Below are 22,269 nucleotides of genomic sequence, written 5' to 3' on the forward strand. Positions count from 1 at the left end.
GCATCATAGTAACCCTATGTTTTTAGAAGTGAATTTTGACTTAAAATTACATCATTCAAACACAACATGTATTAACGGCACCAATTTGATATTTTTTCATAATAATCTTAATAAATATGCCAAAATAAATTAGAAATAAATTGTTAACATTTTTTTAAGACATGATCCACAATAAATTTAATATGAACCAAGTCCATTTAAAAATTAATGTATACTTTGGACACATATCGTAAAGGGTAAAAACGTTTCAGGAAGGGAGGTAATATGAGCTAAAAATGGAAATATTAGACACAATTACACAAATCAAACATTGTTAACATTAACCAATGCCTGAAATCATTCATAACGACGGAACCTTGAAAAATTAAAGGCAAATTAACACCTGGGATATAATTAGATCATATAATAATCCGGTAATGTTTGTTTGCAGTTTTCAAGGCAAAGGAGGAATGGAATGTCTTCAAACTGGGGAAACTCAAGGTAGCTTTTTTTGACGATTTCAGTAATTCACTGCGTTGATTAATGATTTTGAAGAAAATCAAGTACTGTACTCTTTGTTAACTCAAAACCCAACCCTTTAATCATTGATGTTCTTCCAAATTATCCCCTCAATTTTCTCACTCCAAAGATCCAATTATGCATTGAACTTTGCCGACAAACAAGAACAACAGGTCTATTCTCCTTCCCTTTTCACATTCTGGGCAATTTTCTTTCTTTCTAACGAATTTGTGATCTTGATCTTTTATGATATTTTGTTGGATTTATTATAAAGTGGGTAATAGTACTTTTTTTTGTTTGAGATAATTGTCATATTTTGTTCAAATTCTCTGCATTTGCTTATAAAATTGCTTTGTTAGGACAGTAGGACTCTAGCTTGTTATGCTTTTGTTTTTGTTTTCTTTTTGGGTGTAATGAGAGCCACGAATGACTGTGATGTAGACGAGATTTGATCTAAGGGTATGAACTGCCTAGCTGCTTTTCTTTTGGTAAGGAAAGATTTAGCTACATTATAATGTTGTTTATGGGATGAACTGATGAACATTTATTGGTTGATATGTGAAGGAATTTGATTTTATATTCCTTGATTATCTGATTACGTATATTTTTTTGTGTATATGGTGATGTTTTTGGTGTTATGAAGCCACAAATGGCAATGATGTGGACAGGATTTGATTCCAGGTTTTGGATACACCTCCCAAATACTTCACCAACTTAGTTAGCTGACATACCACTCCTTATTGTGATTTGGTTGATTGATTTTTAATAATGCATATAGTCTTGACTAGTTGGAGTCTCCTTATTCAAAGATTACAATATTTTTATTCAATTTTGTCTTTGGAAATGGATATTTAGAATCAATAATTAACCCCCAAAGCTGATTATCATGTTGATTCTTTAGTGTGAGTTTGAGTGGTAAGAATTTAGGTCTTTTTTTCTGTGGTTTTTTGTTCGGTTGTCAGACCCTTTTATTCCTTTCCTTCTACAGGGTTGTGAATATCATACTTAAAGGAAAGCATTTTCTGTTGTTGAGAGGTCATGGCTTTGGGAAGGTATTCCCGAATTGACGGGCAGAATTCTTCAAACTATTGCTTGATACTTTGTATTGTGGGGTTCGTTTCAACATGTTTGTTAGCGGCTTGGATGACACTGTCGTCATCAATTAGCCCCGTTCGCACAGAAATAACAGTAGAGGAGTTTATGGGTGGCATGCCAAAGATAGTGAAAGAGTCTCAGATTACAGAATCTGATGCCAATCACAATACTGAGCCTAAAGATCAAAAAGTAGTTGAACCTGAGAAGGAGCTGAATTCTCAAAAGGTAAATCAAGGGTTGGTTTCTGGGGATGGAAAAGAAACCAAGGTTGAAGAAATAGATGCAATGAAGATGCAGGATGAAGTGATCAATCAGAGAGAGAATTCAGGTCAAGAAATAAATGAGAATTCTACTGATAAACTTTTAAAAAGTGATACAGCTGGAAAAGAGTTGCCAAATGAAACTTCACCTCAACCTCAAGCTATGGCAGAGTCAGAGAAAGAAAAACTTCCGGAAGGAATTTCAGTGCGGAAGCACCAAAAAGATTATATATGGAAAGTGTGTAATGTTACTGCAGGACCAGATTACATTCCTTGTCTTGACAATACTAAAGCTCTCAAAATGCTGCACACAACAGGACACTACGAGCACAGGGAACGACACTGTCCTGATGAAGGTCCTACTTGTCTCGTTCCTCTTCCGAAAGGGTATAGGACCCCGGTAAAATGGCCTAAAAGCAGAGACATGGTATACTTTATGTTTTGGATGAAAGCTAAAATAGACGTTTGAAATGGTACATTGTTCTTTTTTTTTGTTCTGATATGTTTTATGGTTGATAATTCCAGATATGGTTCGTGAATGTTCCCCATACAAAGCTTGTTGATTATAAAGGAAAACAGAACTGGATTAAAGTTTATGACCGGTACCTTACCTTCCCTGGTGGCGGAACGCAATTTAAGTATGGCGCTCTACATTATGTTGATTATATTCAACAGGTGATTCCATCTTTACATCTGGTTTTATCTTGTTTCCATAGTCATATCTGTTCAAATAATAACCCTTGTTATGTGATTTTGAGATGATTAGTTTTTTTCTTTGAGTCGAAAATATTGTTTCAATAGTTGACATAACAAAAGTCAGGGATTATATAAGAAAGACGGAAAGGATACAAGTAGTGAGAGAAGGATGGAAAGGATACAAGATAATAGTAAGGTGTTTGTAATGGATCACTGAGGTTACTCAGGGTTTCATGCAGTCCATCTTCTGAAGAACAATTTTTTAAAGTTCTGAGAATTAAGATTAATGGATATAAACTATTACGGTGTTTATATTCCTAAGAAAACTTGCTTCTTTGAGATGTGTTTTGACTATACAGGATTTTAGGTTAAGGATTCTACTACACACACATAGACTTTACACACTACTATTCATGGCATCTGTGGATTGTATGATGACACAACTCAAGAGAGGGATTCTTTGGTTTGGAGGCTTTTTATCCCACTATGCTCTCTATGTGTAGTTCCCTTTTGAGGTGGAAGGTTCACTATTTTGTGCATAACTCTCCCTTTGTACATAGATGACATTTTTAGATGTCTTAAAAATTTCTTTGTTACTTCAAGGATAAAGGGAGTCAGATAGAAGTTAATGGACTTATTAGACCAGGTTCAAACTCCAGCTGTTTTAATTTATATGAAGTCATGGATGAACTTACTCAGAAAATATATGAGCGATGTTAAAACCACGGGAGCCAGGGCATGAGTTCTTAGTATAATATGCCTTAGTGTAGCTCTCTTTTTCCTGGATAAAGGCGTGATTTATGATATCAAAAGAAAAACCCGTTCTGCTTGAATTATATGACCCTGCAAAACCATTTCCTATTCAACAAATAAAAGATCGTATCCTTCTTCTTTTAAGAAGCAGTTAGTCAACAAATAAACCAATTCTCTAACTTATTCGGGCGTCTAGTTTGTAGCTGTGCTATTTTAATTGTTAAAAGACTATTTGAGGTAAATGATTGTATTTCCTCATCAACTTGAGCAATTATAGCAAAATCTTGGTAGTCCATGACAAGCTCTTCTTGATCTAACCCTTAACACACTGGATTGATGTAGTGAACAATGTCTTGGTTTTCTTTAGTATTTGATTGATTTTAGTTTTCTTTATCTATTATACTACTCCCTCCGCCCCGCTTAGTAGGCACATTTTTATTTGGGAATGACCCAAAATAATAGGCCACTGTTCCTATCTAGTAAGCTAAACTATGACTTTTGCTCGTATTACTCTTATTACTAGTAGGATTCAATGCATAGTATCATAGTTTGATGCATGTTCTATATAATTATCAAGGGTGATTATGGTTTTCTTTAAGCAAATTACATAAAATTGACCTCTAATCAAATGTAGCCTATCAAACATTTGTTCCCTGCCTCGACTTGGACACAAGTTTGCAATTTTCTTAGTTGGTGGGGTGTGATGCTCCTGTTGCTCTTTTTCATTTTGAGCTTGAATCTTGGCAACCATGTTCTATATATTTTATTTGTCCGTTTTTCACTTCAAACTTTCTCGGATTATAATTCTCTTTTGAAATTCAGACTCTTCCTGACATTGCTTGGGGTAAGCGAAGCCGTGTTGTTTTGGATGTTGGATGTGGTGTAGCCAGTTTTGGAGGCTATCTTTTTGACAGAGATGTTCTCACTATGTCATTGGCTCCCAAGGATGAACATGAAGCCCAAGTTCAGTTTGCACTTGAAAGAGGAATACCTGCTATTTCAGCTGTTATGGGAACAAAAAGGTTACCCTTCCCTTCCATGGTCTTTGATATTATCCATTGTGCTCGTTGCAGGGTCCCTTGGCATATTGAAGGTAATGTTTCTCCATGTAGGCCCTGTTTGGTTCAATATTAGTAAAGGAAGGGAAGAGAACGGAAAGGAAAAGAAGGGAACGGAAGAGAAAGGAAAGGAAATAAACTATACTTTCCCATCTTTGGTTTGATGAAAGAAGATGATAAGAATCCCATGTTTGGTACAATATTAGTAAAGGGAGTGAAGATAAAATTAAATTAAATAAATAAAAATTAAAAAAAGGAATGTTTTTTGACAGATTTTAGTTTTCCTTTTTTTCTTCCAAATTCCTCCAATTTTGAAAGGAAAGGAAAGTAAAACTTTTATAGAGGGATTTATCCTTCCACTTTCCGTATAATATTTAAAACCAAACACAATAAACGTTATTTTTCCTTTCCTTTCTTTTCTTTTCCTTCCAATTCCTCCCAACCAGGATAAGATTATATCTTTTATTCAAAAGAATGGCACCCTGAAATTTGTTTGGATTGACTTTAGGTGGTAAACTCCTTTTGGAACTGAATCGTGTATTGCGACCTGGAGGCTACTTTGTATGGTCAGCTACTCCAGTTTACCGGAAAGGTGGCGAGGATACGAGCATCTGGAAAGGTGTATTTCTTTGGAACTTGAATTTCATTAGTGTTCAGTTATGCTTCTTTTTGGACAAACCTGTAATGCCTGTGTACCATAATGCATGCAGAGATGTCCAAGTTAACTAAGTCAATGTGCTGGGAACTTGTAAAGGTGGGGAAAGACGGAGTTAACAGAAAATCTGCAGCTATATTCAGAAAAACTAATTCTAACAATTGCTATGAGGAAAGACAACAAAATGATCCTCCACTTTGTGAAGATTCTGATAACCCTAATGAAGCCTGGTAATTTCTTCCTAACCTTTGGTTATGCTTTTACCTTAAAGAAACTGCATTCATGTCATCATATTGTTAGTTACCCTCACAAAAGTCAAGTCGAACTAAAGCTCCGTTTGTTTTGATGGAAAACGCCTTTATGGGAAATTATTTTCCCATTTTCCTTTGTTTGTTTTGTTAAGAGTGGAAAATGATTTTCTCAAAGGTGGAAAACAACTTTCTCTAGGGAAAACTAACTTTCCTTTTGAAAAAAAGGAATGCCACATTTTCCACTCAAATCCCTTACATGTCCTTTTCTCTCCTCTCATTTCCACTTCTATGTTCTTTTGCTTTATAATTTTTCTTGTATGGAAACAAACCGAAGAAAACTATTTTCCCTTGATGTTTCCCCTTGAAAATTGTTTTCCATGGAAAATCATTTTCCTTTGAAGCAAACGGAGCCTAAGTCATTCACTGAGGCTGGCATGCCAAGTGTACTACGTAAGTGGAGAAGAAAATGGAAAGACTAAGACGTTTTAAGGCGTTGCCTTTCCTTTCTGCGGTATTTTTGAGGATTAGTCTTTGTTGCTTGATTCATTTCCCATGTGCTTTCTCAGGTATACCCCACTACAGCAGTGCATACACAAAGTGGCCAAAGATTCATCCGAACGTGGGTCTCAATGGCCGGCAACTTGGCCGTCAAGGTTGGAGAATCCTCCTTACTGGTTGAAGGATTCTGCAAAGGACTTCATTGATGACCATAACCGCTGGAAACATGTAATTGCCAATTCATATTTGAATGGGATCGGAATTGACTGGTCGTTGGTTAGAAATGTCATGGACATGAAAGCATCATATGGAGGGTAAGATTTTGAAAATATATTTTTTATTAAGCTAGTTTCCTCCGGCCAGGGAAAAAAGAGAAAGGAAAATAAACTAAAGAAAAGGCTGTTTTTTACTTCCTCCGTTCTTATTTACATGACACAATTCCTTTTAGGGAAATTCCTTTTTAGTTGACACAATTCTTTTATGTGAAAGTTTTGTATGGTGAATTTGTCATATTTACCCTCACTTTTTTGGTGATTTGGTGAAAGTGATTGTTGGTTGGTTGGTTGTTGGTAAGGGACACTTTTGTCCTTTAACTTTCTCTTTTACCTCTCCTTAATACGTGTGCCAAGTATTAAGCTAGTTTGATTCAGTCCTATTCTCCACTGTTTTATTGCCAAACTCGACCTTAAATATCTATCTTCAACAGGTTTGCTGCATCTTTGAAGGATTTGAAACTGTGGGTGATGAATGTAGTTCCTGTCAATTCATCAGATACTCTTCCTATAATATACGAGCGTGGATTATTCGGAATATACCACGACTGGTGTGAATCGTTTAGTACATACCCAAGATCTTATGATATCCTTCATGCAGATCACCTCTTCTCTGATCTTACAAAAAGGTTTGGAAATCAGATGCTAGTGATTTTTTTACTTTACATATTATTATAAATATCTTTGATGAATTTACGATAGTGCTTCCAGGGTGATTCCAAATCAATAACTGTTATTGTTAAATAGTACAAATCATATGGCAAAATCGTAAACAAATAGACTTTCAAGATTTTATTCAGTTAACTTCAAATTATATTCTGTTAACCTCAAATTTTATTCAGTTAACTTCAAATTATATTCTGTTAACCTCAAATTTTATTCCTTTAATTCACTTTTTTCGTCTCTTTTTTTATTTCCACCTTTTTATTTTAGTTTTCCTACCGATTTAGTTACGAAAATACCCATGTTATTGATATATACTTTTTCTTTCCCTGTAACAGATGCAACATTGTCTTGGTAATGGCAGAAGTAGACAGAATCTTGAGGCCGGGAGGTAGGTTAATAGTTAGGGATGATGCTGAAACCAGGTCCGAGGTAAGGAGCATTGCTAAATCACTTCACTGGAAAATCACTCATTATAATGATAACGATGGATTAGTCTGTATTATGAAGACACTGTGGCGTCCCTCGGAAGTAGAATCTACTGATGGTGCCGCAGCTTGATTAGTTCGGGTCATTAGTCCTTAAACTCAAATCAATTTTGCACTGATGATAATATGATATAGGTATACCTTTATTTATTCAGCTGCATCAACTTTTAGTGATGCAGTTGCTGTTTTTTGAAGAACCCACAATTGTCATTTGCTGTATTCTTATTCTTTTTCCTGGTTTAAGAGGAAGTGGGTGCATAATTTTGATTGTACAATCATTATGTATGATAAATACATTTAGTTTTTTATGAAATATCATTAGTTCGGGTTATTTTTATCTTGTTGATGTTTCTTCTACCTCTTGTGCTATTTACCATAATCTGCATATATAATCTGTTGGCTGTTAACCAGTGAGTACTACATAAAATTTGTCTAGCAGTGAGGTCATATGTTAAATCTTACTTCCTCCATTTTTTTATTATTGCACCATCTCTATTGGGCACAAGAATTAAGAAATGAGGTAAAAGTTGAGAGATTGACAAAAATACCCATGTGATTTAGTACAAGTTTTGATGAAAAGAACAAGTTGGGTTTGGTCCCCACCACACATATAAGGATAGAAATGTCATTTCATGGGGTAAACTTACTAAAAAAAAAGGAAATGGTGCAATTAATATGCAACTTCCGAAAAAGGAAAATGGTGCAATAATAAAAAAATGGAGGAAGTATTACATAGTATAAGATTGTTGATGTCAGCATTAAAAATGATAAAAGATAACTATTTGACTAGAAATCATGACTATTTGCTTCGAAGTATAACTAATTGATTAGATCATTAAAAAAGACAATTGTTTGACTAGAAAGTAGAAACCATAAGTGCTTGTTTAGAAAACTAATTGATTAGATAATATAATTAATAATATTAAAGTATAACTATTTGGTAAAAAGTTGGCCTTGCATAAAGACTGTCATGAAATATTTAAGTTTTTGTACAATAAGAAACATTTTTGACATAACCTCCTTTATGTAACTCAATTACTCAAGTTCATACATAACTTGACAATAACAGAAATATAACTATAAGTTATTTTAATAGCTTGGTACAAATATGAGAAGCTATAGTACTGATAAATTATACACTATGACAAACTCGAGAATCGAATGCCAAAACTTTCTGCTAATAAGTACAACAGATACAGATTATTACAGAATCTCGACTGTCATTTCCAAACCTCAACCATCACCTGAACAGCATTATTCTTGACTGAACTTTGAAACAGACGCTTCCTCATGCCTAAGCAACTCGAGGATCTGATTGGCTTGAGCTCAATCAAAATCAATGGAGTCATAGAGGCTTAACCATATAAAGTCTGGATAAATACATTCCGAATAAGCTTCTTCCCTGCTAGATGGCTTTCAGAAACAACCAGAGACTCACACTTAATCATCAAGTAACAAATTAAAAGCCAGTTGTCTAGGCTTTGGAAATTCAAGAGTGGTTATCTAGACCTGTCATAACTCGTAAGCTCCCTCTTATTCTTCCCTCGTCTGAAACCATCTCCACCACAGAAATGATCCTCCCTAACAGAGAGATTCAAACCAGCAGCGTCTAATAGTCTAAGAGCATGTTTGGTATAGAGCTTTTAAGTGATGGAAATGGAATCAATGAACTATTTCCATTACCTAATGTTTGGTATGAGTAACACAATCCATTTCCTAAGGGTAACCATTACCACCATTTGTTACCTTTCCCAACCCTATGATAACAACATTGTTACTCTCCTCAATCCCCAATTTGTTACAAGTGATTCCTTTCATAAGGTATTACCAAACAACTAGTATTGGTAATAGCTAACACTACCCTTTCTCCTTCTTATTTATTTCCTTTCCTAAGTTTATACCAAACATGCCCTAAGGAGGTTCAGCTTAACTAACTACAGCCGTATCACCTTCAGCTATATATTCAAAGGGTGCAGGGGGCTCAGAGGCTATATTCTCACTACGAAGCATATTACCTTCATACCCTTCAGGAATTTTACGTATCCACGTGAAGTCGTGAAGCTGAGGCAGTTGTGGCTTCAGCATTTTCAGTTGTTCGCTTAGGTTCTGCAAATTTTCAAACATCTTTAAGTCCAATTTCAGTTCTCTTCCTTTCTTTCCGTTTTGGAGCTGCTTAATAATTTAAAGGGTTGCCAATAAACCCAACAATATTCATACCACCATACAAAGTTAAGACAGGTCTGAAGAACAGAAATAACAACAGTAAGATGATGTTTGAACAACAAAAGGAAACATACACACAACCATATAAACACAACAATCTGTAAAACAAACAAACACAAAAAACATGTTGAACTGAGATAGGCAAATACAGAGTAGCTAATATGATTACTCAGTACTAAACAAGATCCATTGTGAACTTGACTCGCATATATTAATCATTAGTACCATCAAACTAGGTTAATTGTAGAAATCAAAAGTATGCATCTAACATGTCAGCACATGAGCAAGTTAATCTACTCAGTAAAAGAAGGGGACTAGTTTCGACATGAAAGAAAGAACATGATGTCACCATCGCTATCTTCAAACCATAAAAAAAAATAGTTCTCCATTAGTCCATTCCATAGCAACAGCCGCCTTTTTTATTTTCATTTCAGCCATAATGGAAAACGAAATGAACTTCAAAAAGAAATAATAATCCAATGAGATACCAGAAAATGCAGTCATTAGGATCTTTCCTTGAGTTTTTCCCCTTCTCTTTTCTTTCCCTATTTTTGAGCTTCTGACAACTAAAATGTTCTTCTACAACAATGCTACACCAATCTCTAAATGGACACTTTTTCCATTAAAACAAAAGAAACCTAAATCTCTTACTGGATTGTCTTTTACTTTCTTGCTATGAAGTAGTTGCCCTGTCAATTGCCTCAGAATCAAAGTCTAACAATCCCAAGGAAAATGCTAAAAAGATCCTCTTTGCAATTGTACACATCTAAGCTCTCCCTTCAAGGGTAAAAAGAGCCCCTCCCAAGGAAAGAGCCTTGCTACAGGCGTTGAGGCAATGTTACAGTAGAACAGTGTGTTAGGCAACAAAAGAAAAATACAGAATTCATGTCTCTCTATACTATAGGAAGTTTGCATACGATAATCAAAAACTGGAAAAATGAACGGCAAATAACAAAATTTGTACACCAACAAAAAAAAGTCAGCAGAAAACTCAATGTAATTGAGAGACAAATGTAATACCTAATAACAGAAATGTATTTGAAGTTGGGATTCTGCTTGACGAGTCATGGTAAAACATCCTGCGGCAAAATACTCTCAAGAACCTTCCCAGTATCCACATTAGCAAAAGCATTCGAGAGAATGACTTCCCACGAACTTGCATCAATTTTCCCTCCCCTGTCAGAAACAATAGATAGTAACTTCATAATTTCAGCATCCAATTTAGAACCAGAGAGCTCCTCAATCAATATCCTATAAGTTGAATCATTAGGCAAACATCCTTTCTCAAACATCTCATCCAAAACTCTAATCCCCGCCGTAGGATTTCCAATTTTACAAAACCCTTTTATCAACATATTGTAAGTAAATGCATTCGGAGTACATCCTTTTTCCAGCATATCATCCCACAACCTTCCAGCATCGCACAACTCCCCTGCCTCACAAAGTCCCGCAATCAGCATATTATATGTCAAAACACCAGGAACTGAACTCCTTTCAAACTCATCAAACAACTTCCTTGCTTCTTGTATCTTCCCCTCTTTACACAACCAATGAATAAGTGTACTTGTTACAACATTATCAGGAGTTACATTCTTCTTCAAAAGCTTCCTCCATAATGAACAAGCATCATCCACCTTACTTTCCACACACAAAACATCAATCACCTTACAACACAATGATGAACTTGGCACATACCTCTTCTCCAACATATCACCAAGCAAATTCAATGCCTCACCACATTTCTTGTCTTTACAATACGCCTCAATCATAACCCCGTATGTGATCTCATTCGGGGCAATACCATTATCCTCCATATCATCCATAACTTTAACCGCGTCAATCAATCTCCCTTCCCTACAATACCCATCCATCAAAACGGTATAAGTCGTCACATCCGGCACCCAACCTCTATCCAAAATCGTCTGAAAAATGGTCTTAGCACCCACTAAATCCTTTTTCCAAACATAACCACCCAAAATGGTAGTGTAAGTAACCACATTAGGCATCATCCCCATACCAGGCATATCATCTAACAATTTAATCGCACCCTCAATATCACCCTTCTTACAAAGTGCCTTAACAAGTATATTGCAAGTAAAAATATTGGGAATAACATCAAATTTAGCACATTTCTTGAACATCAAATAAACCCAATCAAATTTCTTATTCTGAACTAGCAAATTCAACAAACAATTCAAACTACGAACTGACCGATTGACCCCGAAATCGGGAATCCGTAGAAAAGTGCGGACGGCGTCCTTGGGTCGGCCGGCGAGGCCGTAGTTCCGTATGACGGTAACGAAGACGATTTCGCCGCATTTGAGATGGGAGTTCTGGAGTTCGGTTAATAGAGTTTCGCAGTGGCTGAACTGGCGGGCGCGGGCGAGGCGGGTGATGATGGATAGGTAGGTATCGTAGTTGTGGGAGAATCTGGGGTGGAATTTTCCGGCGAAGTGGAAGATTTGGAGGGCGAGGTCGAGGTTCTGTTGACGGGTGATCATGGAGATGAGGCGTTTGTGGGGGAGGTGTTTGGGCCATGGTTTGATCGGAGGGGTGATTTTGTAGGATTTGGGAAGGGAGGAGAGGAGGTCGTGAGTGGCGGGAGGTGACGGAGAGGGAGAGGGAGAGGGAGAAGATGGAATGGAGGAGATAGACCGGAGGAAGAGGCGATGGAGGTGGGAGATGGTGGTGTTGCGGGCGGCGAGGGGTTGCCGGAGATATATCATGGTGGTGGTTGTTGAGGGTTTAAGGGAAATGAGGTGGGAGGTTTATGATGGTGGTCTTGTTGCAACTTGCAAGGAGCTGATAGTGATGGTAAACATTTGTGAAATAATAATTTTAATTATGCCTTTTTGTAGAAAAGAATAAACATGCATAATTAACTCCTACTCTCATTAAGTTATTGATTGTATAATCACTTATTATAGATTTATAGTCAAGTGGATATGTCCTCAACATTTGAATCAAGTAGTCTTAGGTTCTTATCTTACATAAATTATACATGTGTTTCTAATTTTGGGATTTTGGAATATATGTGGATGACATGAAATGACATGTGTCGAATTAAAAGAGGAGAGCGTCATATGAATATGGTAAACTTTCTTACAAACGTCTTTTAATACATTAGTATAGATAAAGCTGAATGTCAAAAACAAACATACAATAATAAAACTGAACACACAACGCTAATTGTGGAGCATTACGTTTAAAGGAACTTTCATTTATCATAGGTACCAAGCGAGCTCGTGTCATTCCACCCGGATCCTCCAATAAAAACGGGATGAAGATCTTTCGAGACCGCCTCGAAGGTCACCATTTATGGTCAAAGTTGACCCCAAAGTTAGTCAACCATGTATGGTAAAGTTGGCTTGATTCGCTTTTTTTTTTTTAGGGAACCCTTAAGAGGGAGACTAAATTGAAGATTCGGCACTAACACCGTTCAAGATACATTCCGGAAACTCATTAACCCATGAACGTCGCCCATACTCCCAAGGTTGGAATTAAGTGAGCTAATTTAAGCGCAATATTGTTACCACTACGCTTTACAAAAGACCAACGAACATTAGAAAAGAAAGGACACAAATGCAAAATATCACCAACTATTAAAGAGAAGCTATTCGCTCAAGTGTTGCCAGCTCGCAGCGCTTCCACCAGTCCCAGGCAGTCACTCTCAACCACTACGTTATGCATCCCCAGCTCCTTGCTCACTTGCATTCCAAGCACCATCGCCTTTGCCTCCGCGATTTTTGCTTCCCACTTCTCGCGGCCCTGCTGTGTTGCACAAGCCAACAGTCCCCCTGTGCAATCCCTTATTACCACTCCCAGTCCATAACGCACTTCCCCTGACTCACCCGCATCCACGTTAACCTTGACCCATCCTTGTTCCGCTTGATTCACTTCTTTGAAACAGTAAGCTAGTTATCGCAACTTTCCACTCGCTACACTAAAAGAGTCTTACATTGTCGGGTAATATGAATGTATGGAGAGGTCTCCCAAGTATCATCAACCAGCAATCTCACAACCACTGCATAATCCACCGTCAACTGAACTCTTTAATGCCTACCAGGGGCGGATGCACGTTGTACGGAGGGTAGACGTACAATAGTCTACCCGCCCAAAAAATTAATAAAAAAGTACATAAAGAAAAGTGAAGCAGTAAGTAACATGGAATAAATAAAAAAATCAGGAACAAATAATGCCACATGTGAATTTGTATCCCATTGATTTATGTTCCAATGATTTAATGGGAGGTTATGAGTTCAAGGATTTATAAGTCACATTTTAACCATTATTTTTTGTGGTCACGAGTTCAAGGATTGTAAGTCACATTTTAACTATTTATTTTTCTAAGCATTATAAATTTTTATTAAAGCAACATCTAGGAAATTGTTCTTATATAAGGGAAATACTTTTTTCAAATATAATTATTAATATGATTAGATATTATATGCTTTATGGACATTAATTTCTACAAACTCTTTTTTATTTATGCAAATTGAGCCAAAGTCAAAAAGAAATTTCAGTTTGCATGCTATTTTTTTTTTAAAGAAAAACTATTTTATTTTACTACATACTTTATGTAATACTTATTAGAAAATGTCTAGCTTATTTCAAAATCCTAGATACGCCACTGATGTCTACCGTTCCATGCTAAAGCTAAACCACATAGAACATATAGAAGCTTGCCTTTAGTACATGTACAAGTACCACATTTGGCTAAAATCTTTGAGCCTTTCCACCACCAAATCAAAATCGAGCTTATAAATCTTTATCTCTTAGTCCAAGGTGATAATACTAGAGGAGTTATAAACTTTCAGGAAAGAGATAAATTAGGACACCTTTTCGAGAGAAGACTGTCTTAACTTTTATGCCTTTAGAAAATAAGTTAGGACACCTTCTTTAGAGAAGACTGTCCCTACTCCGTACTTCCTCCATTTTTTTTATTGCACCATTTTCCTTTTTCGGAAGTTGCATATATTAATTGCACCATTTCCTTTTTTAGTAATTTTTTAGTAAGTTTACCTACATGAAATGACATTTTTATCCTTGTATGGGTGGTGGGGACCAAACCCCACTTGTTCTTTACCTACAACTTATACTTAATCACGTGGGTATTTTTGTCAATCTCTCACATTTTACCACCTTTCTTAATTCTTGTGCCCAATGTAGATGGTGCAATAATAAAAAAAAATGGAGGAAGTATTACATAGTACTCCTATGCTAAAAGTTAGGTTGAAAAATAAGAAAGGAGAGAAAATTTTGTAAAAAGAAGAACTACAGTAATCCGTTATGAGCTACAGTTCTGAACTCACTTCTCCTGTATTAAGAAAGACAAAATAAAAAGAGTGAAAGTAAACCGTATACTTCACATGTGTTGTAGTATATTTTTTTTTTTTTTTTTACTCCCAGTAAAATTTTCAATACATTTGCACTTTGGGAGTTTGGGGGCCCTTTTTAATTCGAGGCCATGTTCTGTGTCCCACCTTAGATCGATACAGGGCCGGAACAGGGCCGGGCCTGAACACACACAGGCTGACAGGCCAAATACGTGGGCCTATGTGGTCGTACAAGCCCGAAGCTCAGTGTACACACTCTTCAAACTTCAAACAAAAAAACAATAAATAAATAAAATTGTCATTGGATCTCCCTCCCTTTATGCAACTATCTTTGGAAACAAGATACCACAACATGTGTATTAAATCTAGGAAATTGTACTTCAAATTAATCAAACCTTAATTTAAGGTTAAGAGAGATAATCTGAAATTAAACTTGCTTAAAGAAGTGATTAAGAATAAGTCATTCCAACACCCGCTGTAAAGGCAGTCGGTAGTAGTCGGCAGTCGACACTCGACACTGGCACCCATCACTCTCTTTATTTCTCTCTCCTCTCATCATCTCCATTAAAACCCCATTTAATTCTTCTAAGTTTCAGCTCCAAATCTGGAACTTCTTCAACAAGGTACACTCTCTCCCTCTCTTTCTCTTTAACCCATTTTCCATTTTTGGATCTTGATAGTTTTTCCTTTTTTTTTTCCCGATGTTTTTGGGTTCTTTATTATACTAAATTGTAGTACTAAATTTGATTGTTTGCATTTTCTTTTGAGGAATTGTGGAATTGATCTTGCCTTATGAAGAAAGATCGATGCTAAATTGCTAAATATAACTAGGGGTTTGAATTTTTTGATTTTATTGTGATTTTAGTGTATTTTTATTATGTGGATCTTTGCTGGATTCTTCAGAAATGATTGAATTTTTTTCTGGGTAGTACCTTATCTTACTGTTTGAACTTTTTATGATTCAATTTCTGGTCATTGCTTTCATGGGTTTTGTTTTTGTTTTGTAATTATTTCAAATATGAACCTAGATGTTGCTTTTCTTGGTTGGGTTTTGGTTGGTTTTCCTAAATCTTAGTTAAGAAATAGGGTTTATATTTTGGATTTACTGGGTTGTCGTTGATTGAGTTTTTTGTGATTTCTTTTCTCAGTATCACGTGGGGATATATTTGAGAGGGTAGTTGCGGTTTTGGTAAGGGGATGGCGATGGGGAGGTATTCGCGGATTGATGGGAGGGGGAAATCATCAAGCTATTGTTCGACCATTGTTATCGTTGCGCTTGTTGCAGCATGCTTAGTAGGGGCCTGGATCACGATGTCCTCATCAGTAGATTCTACTGGAAATGTTAGGGAATCTGTAGGTTTGACAAAGGATGTCAAGCAGAAAGTGAGTGAAAAAAGTTCTAAGGAGTTTGAGGATAATTCAGGTGACTTGCCTGAAGATGGACTTAAGGGGAATGTTGACCAGTCCAGTGAGAGGGACGATAGTGACTCGAAATCACAGGGAAATGAAAATGTAGTTCAGGAATCTGAGAGTTCGGGTGAATCGGGTCAGGAGGAAAAGCCCGAGAAATCGGGTTCTGATGATGATGAGAGGACTGATGTCAATAAGGAAAAGGAAGAAGTTGAGTCTGGAAAGAATGATGATGCCAAAAATGTGGAAGAAGACTCAAAAACTGGAGGAGATGAGACAAAAAATCAACCAGAATCTGAGGAAAATGTTGATGATAGTAAACTTAAAACTGAGGAAAGTGAAGAGAAATCTGGGTCAGAGGAGAGTTCTGACACCACTAAGGAGAAGACAGATGAAGTGAAGGATGAATCCGATGGTCAAAGCCAGGGGCAAGTTGGTTCGGAAAGCGGTTCCAAGGACAAAGCAGAGTTACTTGATGAAACTTCCACTCAGACCGGAGCTTGGTCAACTCAAGCAGCAGAGTCAGATCAACAGAAAGTTTCTGAGAAGTCTTCGTTGTCCAAGGATCAACAGGCATACAGATGGAAAGTTTGTAACGTCACTGCTGGACCGGATTATATTCCTTGCCTTGACAACATTCAAGCTATTAAAAAACTTCATAGAACAGGTCATTATGAACACCGTGAGAGGCACTGCCCTGATGAAGCTCCCACCTGTCTCGTTCCTCTGCCTGAAGGGTATAAAACTTCAGTGAAGTGGCCTAAAAGCAGGGAGAAGGTATATAAAGTGCTTTGAAGATAATGTGAAAAGACATATATTATGACTATTCTTGGTTTTTTTCCTGATCATAACAGGTTGTTGTGTTTCTTTGTGCAGATATGGTTTGCAAATGTTCCCCATATCAAGCTTGCAGAAGTCAAGGGACATCAGAATTGGGTACAAGCTTCTGGGGAGTATATCACATTTCCTGGTGGTGGGACTCAATTCGTGCATGGTGCTACACGTTACATTGATTTCATCGAAAAGGTTAGCCTTCACTGTTTTTTTTTAAAAAAATAAATCCTGATCATCCTTCATCTTTATTAGTGAAATAGCATTACTACTGATGCATATTCTTCATTTCTATGCTTGTAATGTAGAAATAAGTGAAACAGTTATTTTGTTAACTTCTAGATTCACAAGTGTATAAATTAAATGATCAACTTTTTAAAAAAAGGTTGGATAAATTAAAGAACTAACCATTTTTGTAGCTGGAGCCAAAGTCCATCAGTTGTAGCATCACTTCATATTTATTAAATGTTGGCTTTTCGGATAAGATCACGAGTGATTCTTTAGTTTGACGGCCTATTTATTTCATGTCTGATTGCTCTGCATGATTGGCACTCCATTGAGGTTGAACCGTTGAAGGCTTATTTATTGTGTCTCTAGCCCTTCTTTTGAAACTAAGTAATACACCATCAGTATCTTGCTGTTACATTACTGTGCTGCTTGTCCCTACCAAAAAGAATCTGATTATGTTCTTGTTTCATTCCCAATTTCTACATGAGTTTAGTTTTATCCTTGGGTCTTCAACACTGCTAGGAAAGTAACGATTGGATTGGGGCTTATGCTGAAGTGCTGGCCTGATTGAATTGGTTCTCCTTCTCACATCTGATCAAGTCTTCAACCTTTCCCCTATATCTTATTCTTGATCTGCCTAATTTTGGCAATATAGGTCTCCCATCAGTCCCATGTTTATGTGATCTTGTGTGTCTCTGAGTAATTATATAATCAGAGATGGCAATATAGATTATTATTATAATCTTTAACACTACTACTTTTGCCTGGGATTATTAGCTGTCTTGCTTTTGTTGTTTAATAATCAACCCTATATCTAAAGACTCTGAAGTGATATTGCTAATTTTGTACTTGGTCTTTAGCTTATTAGTTATTACATTGCAACTAAACGGGGATTTTTTTTTCCTTTTATTTTCAGACTCTTCCTGATATTGCTTGGGGGAAGCGAAGTCGTGTTGTTTTGGATGTAGGATGTGGTGTTGCTAGCTTTGGAGGATTTCTTTTCGACAAGGATGTACTCACTTTGTCACTGGCTCCCAAAGATGAGCACGAAGCTCAAGTGCAATTCGCACTTGAAAGAGGAATACCAGCTGTATCTGCAGTCATGGGTACAAAAAGATTACCCTTCCCCAGCAACGCCTTTGATATTGTTCATTGTGCACGCTGCAGGGTCCCGTGGCATATTGAAGGTGCTTTCCACATCATCTTGAACTACAAACTTTGAAAGTTGACTTTGAAAGTTAGTCTCTTATCTAACGTTGAAATACATGATAGGTGGCAAGCTACTATTGGAACTGAATCGTCTCTTGCGGCCAGGAGGCTATTTTGTATGGTCTGCAACTCCAGTTTACCGTAAAGATGAGGAGAACGTGGAAATTTGGAAAGGTGCATTATATAATAGTTTTTTATTTCATCATTCTAGTAGTCTTGTAATGATTGGCGTGGAACTGACCTTAACTCTGTCTGTACTATGATCATAGCTATGTCCAAGCTAACAAAGTCAATGTGCTGGGAGCTTCTGAAAATTGGAAAGGATACCGTGAATGGAGTATCTGCAGCAGTGTATCGAAAACCTATGTCCAACGATTGCTATGAGAGTAGAACGAAGAATGAACCTCCACTTTGTGAAGAATCTGATAACGCAAATGCAGCCTGGTAATCTCTGCTTAGTCTTTGATTATGTGTTATCCATCTGCATTATAGTAAGAAATGACCGGATGCCAAGTTTCTAGTTTTTTTTTTGTTGCAGAGAGAATATATACCCCTGGATTAGGGAGTTCTTATCCTTTGTTTCAAAGTTATGACTGAAGGAGCCACTCCCTCATTATCTTAAGTCAACACAATGCTAATTAGTAATATGGGGATGTATCCTACCGAGTAATAATAGTGTTGATGGATCAGAACATATATTGAAACTTGACGTAGAGCTGGATGACTGTAAACATACATGTTTTACGATTCAGTAGAATAATCCCTTTCCTACTTGCTGATTGTGAAATGCATTCTGTTCAATTTGGACCTTGTTTTTACAGGAAAAAAGATCAATAGCCAATCAAATGCTTGCAATTAGCCACTTGAAAATGTTTAAGTGGCTAATTATCACCATAGATGCACTTTTATTTGGATCTTTAAAATCTAAATGTCAAAAGGACATGATAAGTATGCCCACTTATGTCAAAAGGACATGATAAGTATGCCCACTTATGTCAAAGCAACATGTGTAGAATAGACCTGAATGAATATAGTCGTTAGCTTCCTTTAACCATATGGGACTTGAGACTGGTAGAGGAACCCACAGATAACCTGTTTTTTTGGGTAAGCCCATGGATAGAATTCTATTGATCAGGAAAGTGGAGAAGGGAAAGGTGCAAGACATAAAAGTAAATGGATTTATTTTATTTATTTTTGAAGACAGTTACGATGAAGTTAAGCACATGCTTACAGAAACTAAGTTTTCTCAAAATCACCTTCAAAGTTCAAACCATCAACTCGATTGCATTTTTTCACTGCAAAGTCCGAGGTAGGTTAGTTTAGATTAGTAGTTGTTGTCACACTTTTACTGGGAGCACTATTTGCAGAGCGATGAAGATGTGGGGGCAGATGAATTGGTTTCATTCTTTTATGTGTTTTTGTTTGTTTCCTTCTTTTTTTCTGCGGCTTTTAGAAGTTAATACTTGTTAATTTTCTTTTATGAACATTTTTTTTTCCCACAGGGATGTACCATTGGAGGCATGCTTACACAAAGTACCAACAGATCCATTAGAACGCGGGTCTCAATTGCCAGCTAAGTGGCCATCAAGGTTGGATAAAACTCCTTACTGGTTAAAAGACTCTGAGGCTGGAGTTTATGGCAAAGCAGCTCCCAAGGATTTCAATTCTGACTATAAGCACTGGAAACGTGTTGTTGCTGATTCATATATGGACGGTATTGGCATTGATTGGTCTTCGGTGAGAAATGTGATGGACATGAGAGCTATATACGGAGGGTAAGCTCTTATTACTTGCTTTAAAATCCATTAGGTCAGTGAAATTTGTAAAGTTGACAGGTCTCATGCTAGAAACTGTATCCCGTTATTATTCCGTATTCAATAGTTTGAACGAACAATGCAATATGGAGTCATAACTCATAAGTATCAGTTGAAACTTGAAATAAAATCAAATATTGGTACTGCAGAGGAGATACCAGAAGTCAGTTGAAGTTTGAGAAGTGTTAAACTAGTTTTACAAAACCATGTTTTGGTACAAAAAAGAAGAAGTTATTTTACACATTCTGTTTCATAGTACTATACCACTATAGTAAACTGGTACCCAAATATTTTACACATTCTGTTTGATAGTACTATACCACTATAGTAAACTGGTACCCAAATAGCATTGAAATGATGATATGCTGTTCGACATTGTTTTCTGAATCATATTTCTGTTCCAGATTTGCTGCAGCCTTGAAGGACCTGAAACTGTGGGTGATGAATGTAGTTCCTGTCACCTCACCAGACACCCTGCCGATTATATTTGAACGAGGTTTATTTGGAATATATCATAATTGGTGCGAGTCATTTAACACTTACCCAAGAACTTATGATGTTGTTCATGCTGATCATATATTCTCTGATCTCAAGAAAAGGTTTGTCATTTGTCAACCCTCTTAATTACCTTGCTTAACATCCATTAAAGTCATGCCCTTCATCTGCTTTGTATTTTAGTGCATGTTTGGTATGAACTAGGAAAGGAAAGCAATGAGAAATGGCAATGTTAAGTGTTATCATTATTTGTTGTTTGGTATACCTACGGAAAGCAATCCCGTGTATCAAATTAGGGATTGAGGAGGGTAAACTTTGTTACCACAAGGTTATGAGAGGTAACAAAGTGGTGGTAATGGTTACCCTTTGGAAATGGAGTGTGTTACCATTTCTCATACCAAACAATAGATAATGGAATTAGTTAATTGATTCCATTTTCAACACTTTGAAAAGTTGCTATGCCAAACATGCTCTTAACAATAAACTTTTATTCTCAGGTGTAAGCTTATGGGGGTAATGGCAGAAGTAGACAGGATTTTAAGACCAGAAGGAAGTCTGATAGTGAGAGACAATGCTGAAACCATAGCTGAGATAGAAAGCATGGCCAAATCCCTACAATGGAAGATCAAATTCACTTTTACAAAAGATGAAGAAGGATTGCTTTGTGTTCGAAAGACAAGATGGCGTCCCTCTGACGTAGAAACTATTAGATCAGCCATAGCTTAATTAGCTTCTAATGCTTTCTGGTTATTATCATAGCTTGAGGAATATACACTGTTCTGGAAGAGTTATTCAATATTCTTTAATTGATGTAGCAATATCATAGTTTGTCAAAGATAGCTAAATTGTTCTAGAATGTGTTTTTTTTTCATTGTTGATGATGTACTTAACAATTTATATTCCACTAATCCACTTAACCCTTGTAAATTGAGGGAAAGTGGGTTTAGTAATTGTTATGTTTTGCTCTAAGATGAATAATGATTAAATTAGTAAAGGTGTCTTCTCTTTTGTTCCTCAAGTTTTGGCATGTAAAGGTCATTTGGACCGTATTTTATTAGTCATTTCGGCCCGTACTTGGGCAATACACTAGTACCCAATGGTAAGTCATGTTGACTTGCTAACTGTTTTTATACTGAATTTGACTATTAATGAAGTATCTAATTAGATGTTAATAAAAAATTATAAAAAATACTAACACATATTGAATAGCCTAAAAAGTTAATAGGATGCTTCTATCAAGAAATGGAGGTAGTATAGCTTATTCTTAATTTGCAAATATAAACTAATCGATTTTCGCAAAGGCTACATATACCCTGGGGTATGTGGGCCTGTGTACCCTGTACGTTTGTTGGTCAAAGATACCTCATTAGTGCCACCTCATAAACCAAATTTTCCTCCCAAAATTTCATCCCTAATTTAAATTTGAAATTCAAAAGTTATTTACTTTTTTCCTTTTATTAATCGATGATACCAATGTTCTGAATTTTTTCAAGTTCTTCACTCGTGATTTAATTGGTAGCCATTGTTGTTGAAAAT

At 36.4% G+C, this 22,269-nt stretch overlaps 3 protein-coding genes across 5 annotated transcripts; 2 read left to right on the forward strand and 1 right to left on the reverse strand.

The window, feature by feature from the left end:
• Positions 1-295: 295 nt before the first annotated feature.
• On the forward strand, positions 296-7,518 carry LOC110782027 (probable methyltransferase PMT24). Of its 2 annotated transcripts, none has more exons than XM_021986085.2 (9): positions 296-671; positions 1,487-2,280; positions 2,379-2,528; positions 4,125-4,395; positions 4,869-4,979; positions 5,071-5,245; positions 5,833-6,078; positions 6,471-6,665; positions 7,038-7,518. In XM_021986085.2, the coding sequence occupies exons 2-9, from the start codon at positions 1,537-1,539 to the stop codon at positions 7,258-7,260; spliced, it is 2,115 nt and encodes a 704-aa protein (XP_021841777.2). In that variant the 5' UTR covers positions 296-671; positions 1,487-1,536; the 3' UTR covers positions 7,261-7,518. The 2 variants fall into 2 exon arrangements, with proteins under 2 accessions (XP_021841777.2, XP_021841778.2); XM_021986086.2 differs by having other exon boundaries at positions 321-480.
• A 640-nt stretch (positions 7,519-8,158) lies between these two features.
• LOC110782025 (pentatricopeptide repeat-containing protein At5g16420, mitochondrial-like) lies at positions 8,159-12,244 on the reverse strand. Of its 2 annotated transcripts, none has more exons than XM_021986084.2 (2): positions 10,431-12,244; positions 8,159-9,293 (listed from the first exon to the last, which is right to left on the reverse strand). In XM_021986084.2, exon 1 carries the CDS (start codon positions 12,134-12,136, stop codon positions 10,475-10,477), a length of 1,662 nt encoding a protein of 553 aa, XP_021841776.2. In that variant the 5' UTR covers positions 12,137-12,244; the 3' UTR covers positions 8,159-9,293; positions 10,431-10,474. The 2 variants fall into 2 exon arrangements, with proteins under 2 accessions (XP_021841776.2, XP_021841774.2); XM_021986082.2 differs by having other exon boundaries at positions 8,159-9,427.
• Positions 12,245-15,095: 2,851 nt separating this feature from the next.
• Positions 15,096-21,751, forward strand: LOC110782024 (probable methyltransferase PMT24). The gene is made up of 9 exons (XM_021986081.2): positions 15,096-15,369; positions 15,895-16,933; positions 17,033-17,182; positions 18,132-18,402; positions 18,488-18,598; positions 18,694-18,868; positions 19,927-20,199; positions 20,643-20,837; positions 21,231-21,751. The coding sequence occupies exons 2-9, from the start codon at positions 15,944-15,946 to the stop codon at positions 21,457-21,459; spliced, it is 2,394 nt and encodes a 797-aa protein (XP_021841773.1). The 5' UTR covers positions 15,096-15,369; positions 15,895-15,943; the 3' UTR covers positions 21,460-21,751.
• Positions 21,752-22,269: the final 518 nt, after the last annotated feature.

This window comes from Spinacia oleracea, chromosome 2 (assembly GCF_020520425.1).
Source record: "Spinacia oleracea cultivar Varoflay chromosome 2, BTI_SOV_V1, whole genome shotgun sequence".
Lineage (NCBI taxonomy): Eukaryota > Viridiplantae > Streptophyta > Magnoliopsida > Caryophyllales > Amaranthaceae > Spinacia > Spinacia oleracea.